General features: G+C 46.2%; 1 protein-coding gene across 1 annotated transcript in view; it reads left to right on the top strand.

The window, feature by feature from the left end:
• Window positions 1–257: 257 nt before the first annotated feature.
• Window positions 258–12,672, top strand: part of LOC109311468 (protein eva-1 homolog C-like) — a 303,458-nt gene continuing 291,043 nt past the window's right edge. The window contains exon 1 of the mRNA XM_019537109.1: window positions 258–538. Within this exon, the coding sequence (XP_019392654.1) occupies window positions 451–538 (88 nt within the window). The 5' untranslated portion in view covers window positions 258–450. The remainder of the gene's footprint in view (window positions 539–12,672) is intronic.

A 12,672-nucleotide genomic window follows, 5' to 3' on the forward strand; every position in this document is an offset into this window, starting at 1 on the left:
AACTACCAATCCAGAATGATCCAGGGTACTTGCATGTAAAATAAACCTCTCACATGCTCAGCCTGGATTAACTCTTTGCATCTAATGTGGCTTCTTCCTGTCTGCTTGGCACTTGCAGCCCATGCTGTGCTCTGCGGCTGGTGAGGAATTGGAAGTGATGGGCTCTAGGACCCTGGGAACTCCGCCAAGACCAGGTAGGTCTGTCTCATTTGTTAGTTTCACTCAGAGATTCATTCATTCCCAGGGGTGTGTGGGCGTGTGTGTGTGTGTGTATGTGTACGTGTACTGTGTGCTTTGTGTGTAGTGTGTGCTTCTGCTTCCTGGCTACTTGCTGTGCTCATTCACGTGCAATGGGACTAATAGTGATCTCTCTGCAATGAGGAGTATCCAACCGGGGGGAGAAAGTGATTGCTTTTCTCTAAAGGAAAACCAGGCATAGGATATTTAAGGATGAGCCCAGATGTGTCTGCCTTGCTCGTGGGACTCATGTGCTTGACAGCTTTCAGCAACTTGGCTAAGACTTCTTCAGACTTTTCAGGTAGGAGAGACTCCTCTTCTCTGCCTGCATTTATTGATCAGTAATTGCTATGAATAAGCCCCCTGAGGGGGCAGCCCGAGGGAAAGGGATGCAGTAGGTTTGAAATAGTGAGGCAGGCAGCAGTTTTAATCCTTTTAAAATAATGGGTTGAAAAGGATCTTCAGTAAGAGGATTTCAGTTCGTTAAAAACTTTCTTAACAAACCCCAGGAAAAATAATTCAGCAGAAGAGTTTTTTGAATCATCATGGGAAGGAAACAAGGGGAAGAGAAATGACTGTAAACTCGCCTCAGTTTATATTGGTGTTTGTGGTGAGGGATGGGAATAAGTTTGCTTGAGAAAGTAAACAGGATTGGTGTAAAGGGCTGAGAAGTTCTTGGATGCAAATTGAAGCTACCACAGCACAACTGAGGTTTTTTTTGTTGTAAGTTGGCTTCTTATACCCTGAATCAGACTAAATTTTTTTTTTCCACGTGCCAACAGTCCTTTGCAGTCAGGGGGAGTAGTCACAAGGTAAGATACTACATCCCCTAACTGAATCAGAATCTGACCCCACATCTACTTGAACAAAACTCAGAAACTATTCAGACTCATTACCTTTGAAAATGGGAAATTAATATTTCCATAGCCTAAGTCATGCCATTTGCACAGGTAAGTGTTCATCCCTCTGCAGATGTGAAATATGATACAAGTCTTTTAACAATGTATTGCTGTATTAGTCACATTAAAATCAGATTTCTACTGCTGTACCCTGTGGATGTCTGTATGTCAAAGCAAATCCGGCCCATATAAAATAAATAAATAACTAATTTTGCAGTAGATCAAGAATAAGTGATCGAGCTGTATTGACTGCAGAATGCCCTTTCTCGCTTCGACTGCAACTGGTGGCTGTTGGAGCGAGGATCCAGTTCAGCATGTTTTATAAAAGATTGTTATAAAACTTTCTGGAGAGTAAGAGCTTTCAATTACTGTTTGTTGGTGGCAACACATCATTAGTGAGAACTGTGTGTCACCAAAGGGTTTAGACTGAAGCGGACGGTTGTAATTTCAATGCCTCCCAACATTAAAGCGCTGGGTCTTGGTGGCCAGGGCATTTGCATATTGCAGAGAGAATTGTGCTTCTAAAGGGGATGTTTAGTGAGAAGTTGGAGACTAGGGTACAGTAGTTTTAAGTCTTTTACTTAAAGTGGGTTGAAGGGACTGACCTGCCTGTAATTCAGCCTTTTTTGGGGGCAGATCAATTCTGTGACTGCCTTTCAAAGGGGATCTGCCTGTGAATGGAAGGAGCTGAGGCACTTCCAGTTTGTAGTGTGTTTCTCTCCCCCTCTTCTTTAAGTTTCTTTAGCTTTGAGCTTCCTCTGCATCCATCACTGAAGGCACGTTGGACAGAGTGGGTGTGTGTGGGGTTGGCTAATACTCAGACAATACCGCTGAGAATGTGTTTTGCTTACGGGTGAGTCCTAATCCAGAAACTACTGACCCCATCTGAAATACAGATCCTTTAGATCCCGGTTTACCTTGTTGGGAAGCATTACGTAGTAGCCTTGGGCACTGGCATGAATGAATACACCCTGTAGTAAAGGGATACAAAGCTGATGGCAAAGCAGTGAGAAAAAGGAAATGAATTCAATATTGTTTAGGGATGCTGGCAAAGGCAAAGGATGCCACATCTCTGAAAAGGGCTGGGGAGGGGGTGGATAACAAAACCTTATGTTATGGAGTAGCTGTTTTCAACTGAAGTGTTGCTAGTTAAAGCAGAGGGGATGGGTTGGTGGTCTAAGCCTTAGCTTTGTGATGCCTGGGTTTTGAAACGTGGGCTGTAACCCCCACAGGGTGGCCTTGGTCCTGCAGAGCTTCCCTGTGGACTTCTTCAGTGAGATCCCCTCTGCTACCCACATTGCTGCACATTCCCTGTATGTGGCATTAAAACAAGCAAGCAAATAGGCTATCTGTATATTGTTATTCCTCTTCCTGCCTGGAGCCTCGCATATCTTGAGAGATACAGCACGGGTGTAGCATGATTGGGACTTTCATTTGTCCTGTGGATTGTGGTATGTAGGACTGGAACATGCCTTGCTATTGGGTATGGACCGAGCCTAAAGCACTGTGGTTGCCACCAGAACTCTGTTTTGTAAATTAAATGGTTTGGTATCTGCAGGATGAAGGTGCTAGATAAAAATCTAGTATTTTTCCTAGCCATACCTAGCACTTAAAGCAAGTGATTCCCTCCTGGGTGGTTTTCTTATCCTATTACCATTCTCATTCTCAGCCCACTTCATGTATGTCCAGCATCCTGGCTGAATGTGGTCTTTCTCTAGCGAGGGCCAGTCTTCTCTTAAGGACTAACATCTGGTGTAAGATACCCATTTTTGCACAGTAAAAGTACTCGGGTAGCTAGATTTGCCTTATTTTTATTACTGGCTCTGATGTTACTATTAAGCTGCATTTCTTGATTGCTGCCTTTTGAGAATGAGGTGTTGTCACACTTTTGGATAACAAGTCGGAGCCTTTCTTCAAAGTGATCTGCATGCAGGTTTGGTTTCTTGCTGTTCGGCCATTGTTACCATGGCTAGGAGAGCAGGGCATGTGGCTTCCTAGTTGGCCTAGCTGGAAAGGGCCATCTTAGGGATTTAGCTGGCAAAGGTCAGTGGGAGACCCATGAAGCCATTATATTACATTCTTCTTCCACCCAAGGTCTTTATTTGAATTCTCAAGGGAAAAGAGACCTAACACTGAAGACCAGCTCAAAACATGCTCACCGTCTCTGGTTGATGCTTTGTGTTGCAGTCACCTTCATCCTAGCTGAGTTGGTCTGAACTGGATTGGATTTGATGGGGTTCCTTTAACGCCTGTTTAGGACAATCTCTGACTGTTACTGTTGACCAACAGAAGGTTATACTCCTTCCCCTTCCTGCCATGGACTTTCCCAGAAATTCATCAGCTGCTCACTTGGGGTGGGAAGGACCTGAACCCATTCAAATACCTGCCCCTTCAGGACTGTATGGAATAGCAGCATTGCATGTAGGGCAAACAACTACCAGGGCTTGTTGAGGAAGGATGGGAATTAGGAGCTGATTTTGCACTTCTTGTATAGACTTTGGCTTTAGCAACAGAAGCACTGGGTGTTGGCTGCAGCCGGGGCTGGTGCCTGTTGCCCGGGTGTGCAGTGCTGCTGCTGGGACTAAAATCTGGAAGTTCCTGGCTAGAGGGTCTTGCCCCTCCACTCAGGGTCAGACCAATCACCATAGTTGGGGTCAGGAAGGAATTTTACCCCACGGTCAGAGCGGTATGGACTATGGGAGTTGCATGCACGCACGCACGCACCCCAGTGCTCTCCCCCTGCCCTACTCTGCCCCAGGCAGTGGCAGGAGTGGGGCCAAGCCCAGCTGCTCAGGAGGAGCCCTGCTGGACTGCGCCTCGTCCAGTCCAGCACGGCTTTAGAGGGAGGATGCAGGGGGCATCAAAATACAAGTTTGCCCAGCCTGCTGCGTTTTCCTTCAGGCCGGCTCTGCTCACAAGAATATTATAACAGCTTTTGCAGCAGTACAGTTGGGCATTGTGGGCCCCCTGCTTTACCTGTAGGAGATTAGGGTGGTGTGTCTTGTGGCTGTATCAGGCTTGACAATGTAGTTTGCCACCAGGTTAGACCAGGGGGGTCAAATTTATCGCACTCCAAAGGCTGGATGAAAATTGCTGGGCCTTTTTGTGACCCAGACTGGAGCCACCCTCCTGTGCAGCACTCCAGGCACCAGGCCCAGCCTGCATGCAGCATGCGACAGCCGTGGGTCTTGCTTACTTGGCACATGGGGCTGACACAGGACTCTTGTCACTCTCTCTGGACCCTCGCTGCTGGCCCCTATTGCTTCATGTTTATGCTTTACCTTTACTGCTTGTTCAGCTTGAATGTTTAAAAATAATCCTGAATGAATTCTGGGGGAGTCAACACTGGGCGGCTGTAATCTGAGAGGGAAAAAAAATAAAAATCCCTGTTCTGGAACTATTTGAGCTATGTGAGGCATTCTGAAGGTTTTATTTTTCTTTAATGGGTCTTTAAACATTCGTGTTTGTGGGAGGGAGGCGTTACCCGGCAGTCTCCAGACACGGAGACAAAGAAGGCAGAAGCCACTGTCTTGACTAGTCTCTGTATTTACACCACTTTGAGCACTGACAGAAGTGACGTTTGTCACATGATCAGCCCCTTGAAAGCACTCCACAGCCATACCCTGACAGAAATGCATGGCTGCAGAGTGCTTTAAAAGTGCCCGATCACACAACAAATTACCCCTCGCATAATGAGGGCTCAGATGAAGGCGCTCCGAAGTAGTGTACCTTCATTAACTTCTGTCTGATCGGGGCCCCCAGTGCTGTCTGCATGAAGGGGGAGGAAAAGGAAGGGAAGGGAAGTGAAGTGCCATGAGTTACAGCCTGGAGCTGCACATCGGTCAGTGTGCTTTGTGTGATCTGGTCTAATAGCAAAGAGCCTCTGATCAATGTGTCCGTTAGGTTGGGAATCCAGCTCTGCTCACTCCTGTAGCTTCTGCATCTCATCTCCCGGCAGTGGTCCTGCATCTCCATCTTCTGCCAAAAGAGGGAAAGCTGTGAGCCAAACCCCAGGTTGTAGCAGAAGTGGATTTTATGTCTAGGCTGTTTCACCTCTATTCTTTCTATGTCATCTGAACTTCCAACCCAAGGCCTCAATGTTTTACAAACATTAATGATGTAGAGGATCTGAAGTGTTCACCATCACCTCTGTAGCCTGTGGGAAAGGGCAGGCTAGAAAACTGGACTCCTGGATCTCCCAATACACCTTTGGGACCCTGGATTTGGTAAGGAGGGAGCCAAGGGAATGCTGACTGCATACTTGTTGATTCTTGTTATTCTAAAAACATATTTCTTTTGGTTTTTTGAAGCTTGCAGTGAGGTTTGGTATCAAAATAAAATACCTGCCATTTGGACAAGGGTAGAATTTGGTTTATCAATTGCTGATTATTTCATTGTACCTCTCAGAGGCACCTGTTGAAATCAGGGGCATATTGTACTGGCTTCTGCACAAAAGTGCATTTGCTGAGGCAGAGAACTCATGTGGTTTGTAAATGAAATCATAGTGTCAGTGGGATTAATAGAGAGTAACCTCTCCAAGGCTAAGGGTTGGTCCTGATATCTGTGTGATATAGCCCAACTGAAGACAGCAGGGTTCTGGGGTGGGCAGAGTGATTCAACTGTAACACCAAATTATCCTCATCTTTGAATTTCTCAGCATATCCTACCCTTTGTATTTGTCAGATGTCGTCTACACAGTTTGCAGTAGCATCTGGCTTTGTCTGCATTGGAAGTCAGTTATGTTGCTAAGGCTGGGCTAGAACCAGGGGAAGCTGCAGAGCTATTTATGCTGCTGAGTGGGTGCTGTGCCACTGCAGCTAGGCTAGAATCTTTAGCTGTGAATGGCAGGCTTTAATGTAGGCTCTGTGAGGCATGCGCCACTTCTGGTTTGGTGCACTGGGCATACCTCATTCATTGCTGGGATTATACATATGAACATGAGGTCCAGTTTGGCCCTAAGCACTTGTTTAAAAGGTAGTGGTTGAAAGTTTCACCATGAACAATTACTTGTCTATTCAGCTGGTCAACATAACTTCTACAAGTCTCGCAGTCTGTGAGCGATCCACAGTGGACACGTGCTATCATAGTCCCCTTGCAACAAATATATACAGTGCCATAGGAACGCACAGATCCAGGGGGCACGTGCCCCTCCATGCTTGCCTGGGAGTGCACGCAGCAGTGGGAGCTGCTCTTCTCCAATGCCTCCATCCCGTCCCCCCACCCACCCCAGCTGGGTAGCGCCTGTTGGTGCCTTTTTGCTCCGGTGCCTGGGGCAGTTGCCCCACTTGCCTCCACTTGCTGCAGCACTGAATATATATCTTGAGCTCAGGCTTTCCCACTGGAAGCCTCTGGTTTCCATGCCCAGTGTCACTGAAGATGGCAGCCATCGCCCCACTACTAAAAGCCATTCCATGTTTTTGTTGGCATTCTTTGGGGCGAGGGCTGTTTTGGATTGATCTAGCACCCACCCCAGTGGACTTACACTATAAATGTTTATTCATGAATCTTTTCCTGAGTCCTCTGGCCCGCTTGACATCTCTGCAGCTTGCCTGAATTTCCCTCAAAGGCTTTTCTTGACTTTTAAGACAGGGAGAGCATTTTTTTTTTTGTTGTGGTTTAGGAATGGCCAGTTTAAAATGTAAGCTGTCTTTGTCACCTGCCTGCTAATTGCCTTGGTGTATTTGTTTGAGCTGATGAGGGCTAGAATAGGAAGGGGACCAGCCCCTCTCCCTGATTGCATTTAATCAGCCTGTAATAAAGGCAATTTGTTTGACAAGTCCATTCACCAAATTATCACTGCAATCTTCAGGCTAACAGCTTCTGGATGGCCTTTAAATGGACTTTGATATTGGGCTTGAAGACTTGAATAGGTTTAGTGGTGTGGGGGGAAGCCCATTATTCAAATGTGTTGAAAGCTGTGGGCAGTGAAAGGAAGAAGTTTGTTAACTCAAGGGAAAGGTTGGCTCTGACACAAGTATGGTATCACTCGGTGAGGAGGGGTTGCATTTTTGGCCCTGCCTGTAAAGAGCAAACAACAGTGTTACAAAAAGCAGAGACCACTGGTTTATGGGACTAACCCCATTAGTTATATTGGGGCAGTCCCCTTGTGTGATGCTTTTAGCTGGTTTCGGCTGCTCTCTAAAGTTTCATTAGAGAGTATAACTCGTTACAAACCAGCCCCAGCTAAACTGCTTTAACCTTCTGCACTAGTTTGTCTAAACCAAGTTAAAAAAAAATCATATCCCATCTTAAGCTGGACTAACATTTCACATAAGATTCCTTTGTATGCATTGCAACTTGTCTGGAAGGTTTCATACTAGAGGAAAGATGGAGCGTATGGTGGTACAGGAAGCTATTTAGACATCTCACATGTATCTGAATGCAGGTAATACAACAAATCCTTGCTCTGAGTTATGCTGTGCCAAGGGAGAGAACATGAAACTCCTGCTCCTGAAATGCAGGTCCTTAACCTCTTGAGCCAGCAGTGAATTGCAGCTAGCAGCAGAGGGACTATGATATGTAGTTTAATGGTCCTTTCCAGCAGAAGCTAATGGTTAAAGTAGTAATTGATTTTTATTTGGTGAGTGCTTAGATGTCAGGCTTCTGGGTGGCAATATAAAACCCCAGTGGTAGATACACAGTGGTAAAGGTGCATACCAGCCTGTACACTGCTGTACTCTATACAGTGGGACACTGAAGCACCACCTCTTTGAGATGCCAGATGGGTAATAGGATATACAGGGAGACATAGGTATTCTCTGATTTAAAATATTGTTTTAATTGTTTGGCATTTAAAGACATGAGAGACCCAGCTGTACTATAGACTTCCTTTGGGAGCATGGGCCAGTCGTTTAGGTGCTGAAAAACCTTTGAGAATCTGGGCCTTGGGTAACAGCACTTTGCTACCCCATGGGGTGTTATATGAACAAATATATCAAATGTGAGATGCTCAGACACCATGATAATGGAAGCATAAAAGTACCTTAAATAGAAAAAGGGAAAAGACCAGGAGCTGTATATGTGCATAATATACACACAAATTATCATTATCATCGAAGTGTGTGAAAGAATGCTTTATCAGCAGATGTAGTCAAACAAGATTGTGTTTAATCTGTTAATCAGACAACTCTAAGTATGAAGTCCATGCAAATAGTGGCAGGGACAGCATTAGCCTGAGAACAGCAGTTGCATGAGGCAGATTCTTCCACCAAGTCAGATCAAGGCAAGGTGTAGGTTCGTGATGACTGAACGTTACGCCTCAACGTTAAATGGGTTCAAGGGGGCTTTGGACAAATTCATAGAGGATAGGTCCATCAGTGGGTATTAAACGTGATAGTTAGGAGTGCAGCCTCCAGATTAGGACGTTCTAGGCATCTAAACCTTTAGGGGGAGAGGAGCTGGTGATGGATCGTGCTGGACGCAAGCTGTTTGAATACTCGTCTGTTTAACTCAGAGAGAGGATGTTTGACTTCCTCAGTTTCGATCCCAGAGACGGGGCATCTGCCAGCCCCACAGATGGCCCCCTTATGGAAGAGATTAAGAGGATATCCTCTATAAGACCATTCCTTCTCTCTCTCTGAACTCTCCCCACTGTCACCATCATGCAGGGCATAGTGGAAGGTAATGCTAATGTAGACAGGGCACAGGCATGTTGTCTAGACCTGCTTTCAACAGTGTGAAAGCAGACCAAAGGTAATATGCTGGCTGCTGTTCTACCTCCGTGCTCCTGAGGAAGAATGGAGAGGCTGTTTCAGCACTGCAGAGAGCTGCACTTGTTTCTAGACCTGTGAGCCCATGCCATGCCTATACATATACCAGTTTAGGCAAGACCTGAGTGTTTGCATCATCTTGTCATGAGACTTCCTCAAGCAAACCTCTGGCATCCCTAAATGGCTGTTTTGGAAGTTAGTCTGAGGGCAGGTGGGAGAATACAACACTTAACTGCACTTTGAAATGCTCAGTGATTCATCTCGCTTGCAGCCAAGGGGATTAGGCCAACTGTCTTGAACAGGAAGTTTTCCAGCTCCAGTTATCCATAGGAAAAGAGGATACCCTCTGTTTGTGATGTCTATGACCCTTGTCACCTCCTCAGATCTCTGTGTACACACCTCCCTTGTGGGAATCCCAGCAATTTGTAACGTGATTGTTTCAACTCAAGGTGTCGGGCAGCGTATAAAGTTAATCTTTAAGGTTCCAGTCACCTTGGAGCAGTGATGGGGGGAAATCTTACGTTCTTATGGACTGACATCCGCTGCTTGATCCGTTCCAAGTCGCACCCCTAACTTGAGTGGCAAAAATATATTTAAGTCCTGCAACCAGTAGCATATGGAGGGAGTGGGGGGAAGGGAGGCATCAGCCTCAGGGGGGTTGACTAGGAGGGGGCACCAGAATTGCCCTCCCGGGAGTCTTTGCCATGACAAAGGCAGCCCTGCACTGCTCAACCATAGGAGCCAGGCACCCAGCTGCATATCTGGGGTTTGGGGGATGAGTAGGATCAGTGGAATAGTCCACCCCTTTCAACCCCAGGGAGTTTTTGTCACAGTGGATGCAGCCCTGCGCCCATATCTGGGGTGGGAGGGAGTGAATGTAACACCTGCGGTGGCTCCCAGGGAGCCCATGGCACGGGGCTGCTGCCATCTGAGCTGCCTTCACTACCTTCAGCCAGTAGCATCTGCCTTCACCGTGCAGAGAGCAGCAGCTGGTAAGACTTTCCTTTTCCACACCTCCTTCCTGCCCACAGTGATTGGTATAACCTCTGCCGCAGGGACTATAGGAGCCCTCTACGCCTCTGCCTGCAACCTATAGATTCGTGCAGTGGTTTCCAATCCGTGGAATGGGTACCACCAGTGGTATGGAGACAACCCGTCAGTGGTACACTTTAACAGATTTATTATAATTACTTTCTATGACAAAAATTTGCTGGTGGTACTTAAGGGTGTATTGTTTTAAATTGTGGTTTGCAGTCTGTCAGTGCTTGGGAACTGCTGGATTAGTGCATTATATGTCCTTTGCTGTGCCAAGTCTACCGAAGTGGATGAGTCTGACAGATCCCAGCTTAGAAAACTGGGTTTTTAGCACAAACTCAGGCTTTTAGTGATGTCCCTGGTGGAAGCCATCATACCTGCCGACCAAGCCTAGCTGTTGTAACAGCACGATTCTGTTTCTCCTACCGCGGGAGGATTGTCTAATCGGTTCCAATCCAGTCTCAAGTGTACGCATTTATTGGAAGAGATGCAATTGCTGAGGGCTCAGTAAGGCCTTAGGGAAGCCCACTGGTCTCATTATGCAGGGGCAAAGCACCAGAGTCCTGTCTACACTACAGCTTCCAGCTGCACAGAAAGTAGCATAAAATTTGTCAGTTTGGACAGCACTCCAGAGATGATCCCTATCCAGCTCATGTTTGAGGCATGCTGGCAAGGTTAGGTCAAGGCAATTTGCACTTCTAATACTTTGGCTACTCCGCTTTTGTGACTCGGTAGAGGACCTCAGACTCCAAGGGATCACGTGCACAGAATCACAGGCACAAACCTAAATATGTGTGTAGGCATGCAACAAAAAGCTGACTTGAAAAGCTTTCCACATGCCAGGACCTGATACAGGGCTGGCAGGCTTCTCTTTCTCCCTGTGTACGGCTGATGATATCCCAAGTACTTAAAGCAAGCTAAGGAATGCAGCTTCTTCCATCAGGGATGGGGATGTTGTGTAACAGAAAAAAGCCCTGAGGGTTCAAAGTCATCTGTGTTGAGTGGTGCAGTGAAAGTAGACTGTACATAAATATTTCTCTACAGGAGAGGAACTGATCTCCTGACAAAACTGTTCTTCAAAGTAGGGAAGTAGTTTTCTTTTCAAAAACAGTCCACTTGATCATTTTTAATTGCCCAGATTAGGATATGTCAAGGGAGACAATTTGCCATGCATTCCATTTTACACATAGCCTGTTCCAGGAAAATGATGTTGCAGCATGTTCACTGTGTCTTTACATCATGCTGAACATACAGACACTGATGGATTAATGAAAACACGATAGTTAGGCAATTACCTAAATGATATTGTAGGTAAAATTTGGCTCCTGATTTAATGTGGGACAGCAGGTTTTATAGAATATTAGTTCACTGAATTAAGAAGAAATCAATAGAAACAGTGAAAGTGCCTCTGGGCCTGTAGTATTTACAACTTCAACTTTTCAATATTTCGCTATTGCAGGGAAGCCGGAAAGTGAAATTGGTTACAAAGTGACTGTAAATCAAAGAGAAACTGACCCAGTCTATTTTTCTCTGCATGAAATAAATATCAAAAAGCAAACTTGATCTCAAAAGGCAAAATATACATTAAGCTTTAACAACCAAGGGCACTAATTGTATGAGTGAGTTACAGTTTTGCTCCTTTTTTAAATTGTAATCACCCCAACAGAGACACCTCCATTTATGGTTGAACACCTAAATAAATATGGCCTGACTTCTCTGGGGCCTGGAATTGAAAATTAGGCTACGTTTTTATTTAGGTGTTTGAAGTGTGGTTTATGTGATATTCATTAAGCAACCAACTCAAACATTTTAGGCCTTGGTATCTAGAATCATTGCCATTCTCTCCTGCGTAGACATACGAGCATTTCACAGACTTGGTCCACTTCTGTGTATATTAAGTTATGTGTACAAGTGCAGGGATGCAGCTGATACTCGGGGGTTTTTTCTGTTACAGGAATCCCTGATCCATGAAGCAGGGCAGCGAGCTGCCTTGCATGCTGGAGAGCGTTTCATGAGGGTGCAGACAGAAGTGACAATTTTTGCTGGATTTGGCCTCTGAAAGCATGTTACCGTAGGGGTGTGCGAAGCGGGGCCTATTTGATTCCGATTCGGATTCAGCCTGAATTGGGGACAGTGCTTCAAGTTGTTGATTCGGATCACTGTCCCTGATTCAATTCGGCTGAATCCGAATCTGAAGATCTGATGCTGATTCAGGGAATCAGCGATTCGGACATAGACGCAGCTTTAAATATTTTTCTGCATACCTTAAGGTACCAGTGTGGCTCGTGAATGCTGGGGTGCATGGGGAGTCCCACAGGAGCCCGGGGCCCATGTGCTCGGCGGCAAACCTGGAAGTAGACTGGAAGTACTTCCCAGCTACTTTTTGCTCTGCCGGGGAGCATGCTGGGGGGCCCCCTGCATCCTCCCGGCTCAGTGATTAGCTGTGGGGGGATCCCAGGTGCCCCCCAGACCCAGGAGGCACCAGTTGCTGAGCCGGAGGGGCAGTGCACTCTCTGGCGGACCCGGAAGTGGACCAAAAGTGCTTCTGGTCCACTTCTGAGTCTGCTGCCCAGGGCACTGGGGAGTCCTCATACAACAGGGAGCTGCTCTTCTGTGTGTGCCTTAAGTAAGGATGGGAGCTCATTCACTCATAGCAATTATGTGCTTCTGCTCTTTCAGGGGGCTCATAATGCAAGGATGCCTTAGATTCAAGGCATGTTTCTTCATGTCAAAAGGAGGTGGTGATGGTTTGGCAACTATCAATCATTCACACTATAAAATAAGGCTTGGGC

Source organism: Crocodylus porosus, unplaced genomic scaffold (genome assembly GCF_001723895.1).
Source record: "Crocodylus porosus isolate Cpor-Errol unplaced genomic scaffold, CroPor_comp1, whole genome shotgun sequence".
In the NCBI taxonomy this organism is placed as follows: Eukaryota; Metazoa; Chordata; order Crocodylia; family Crocodylidae; genus Crocodylus; species Crocodylus porosus.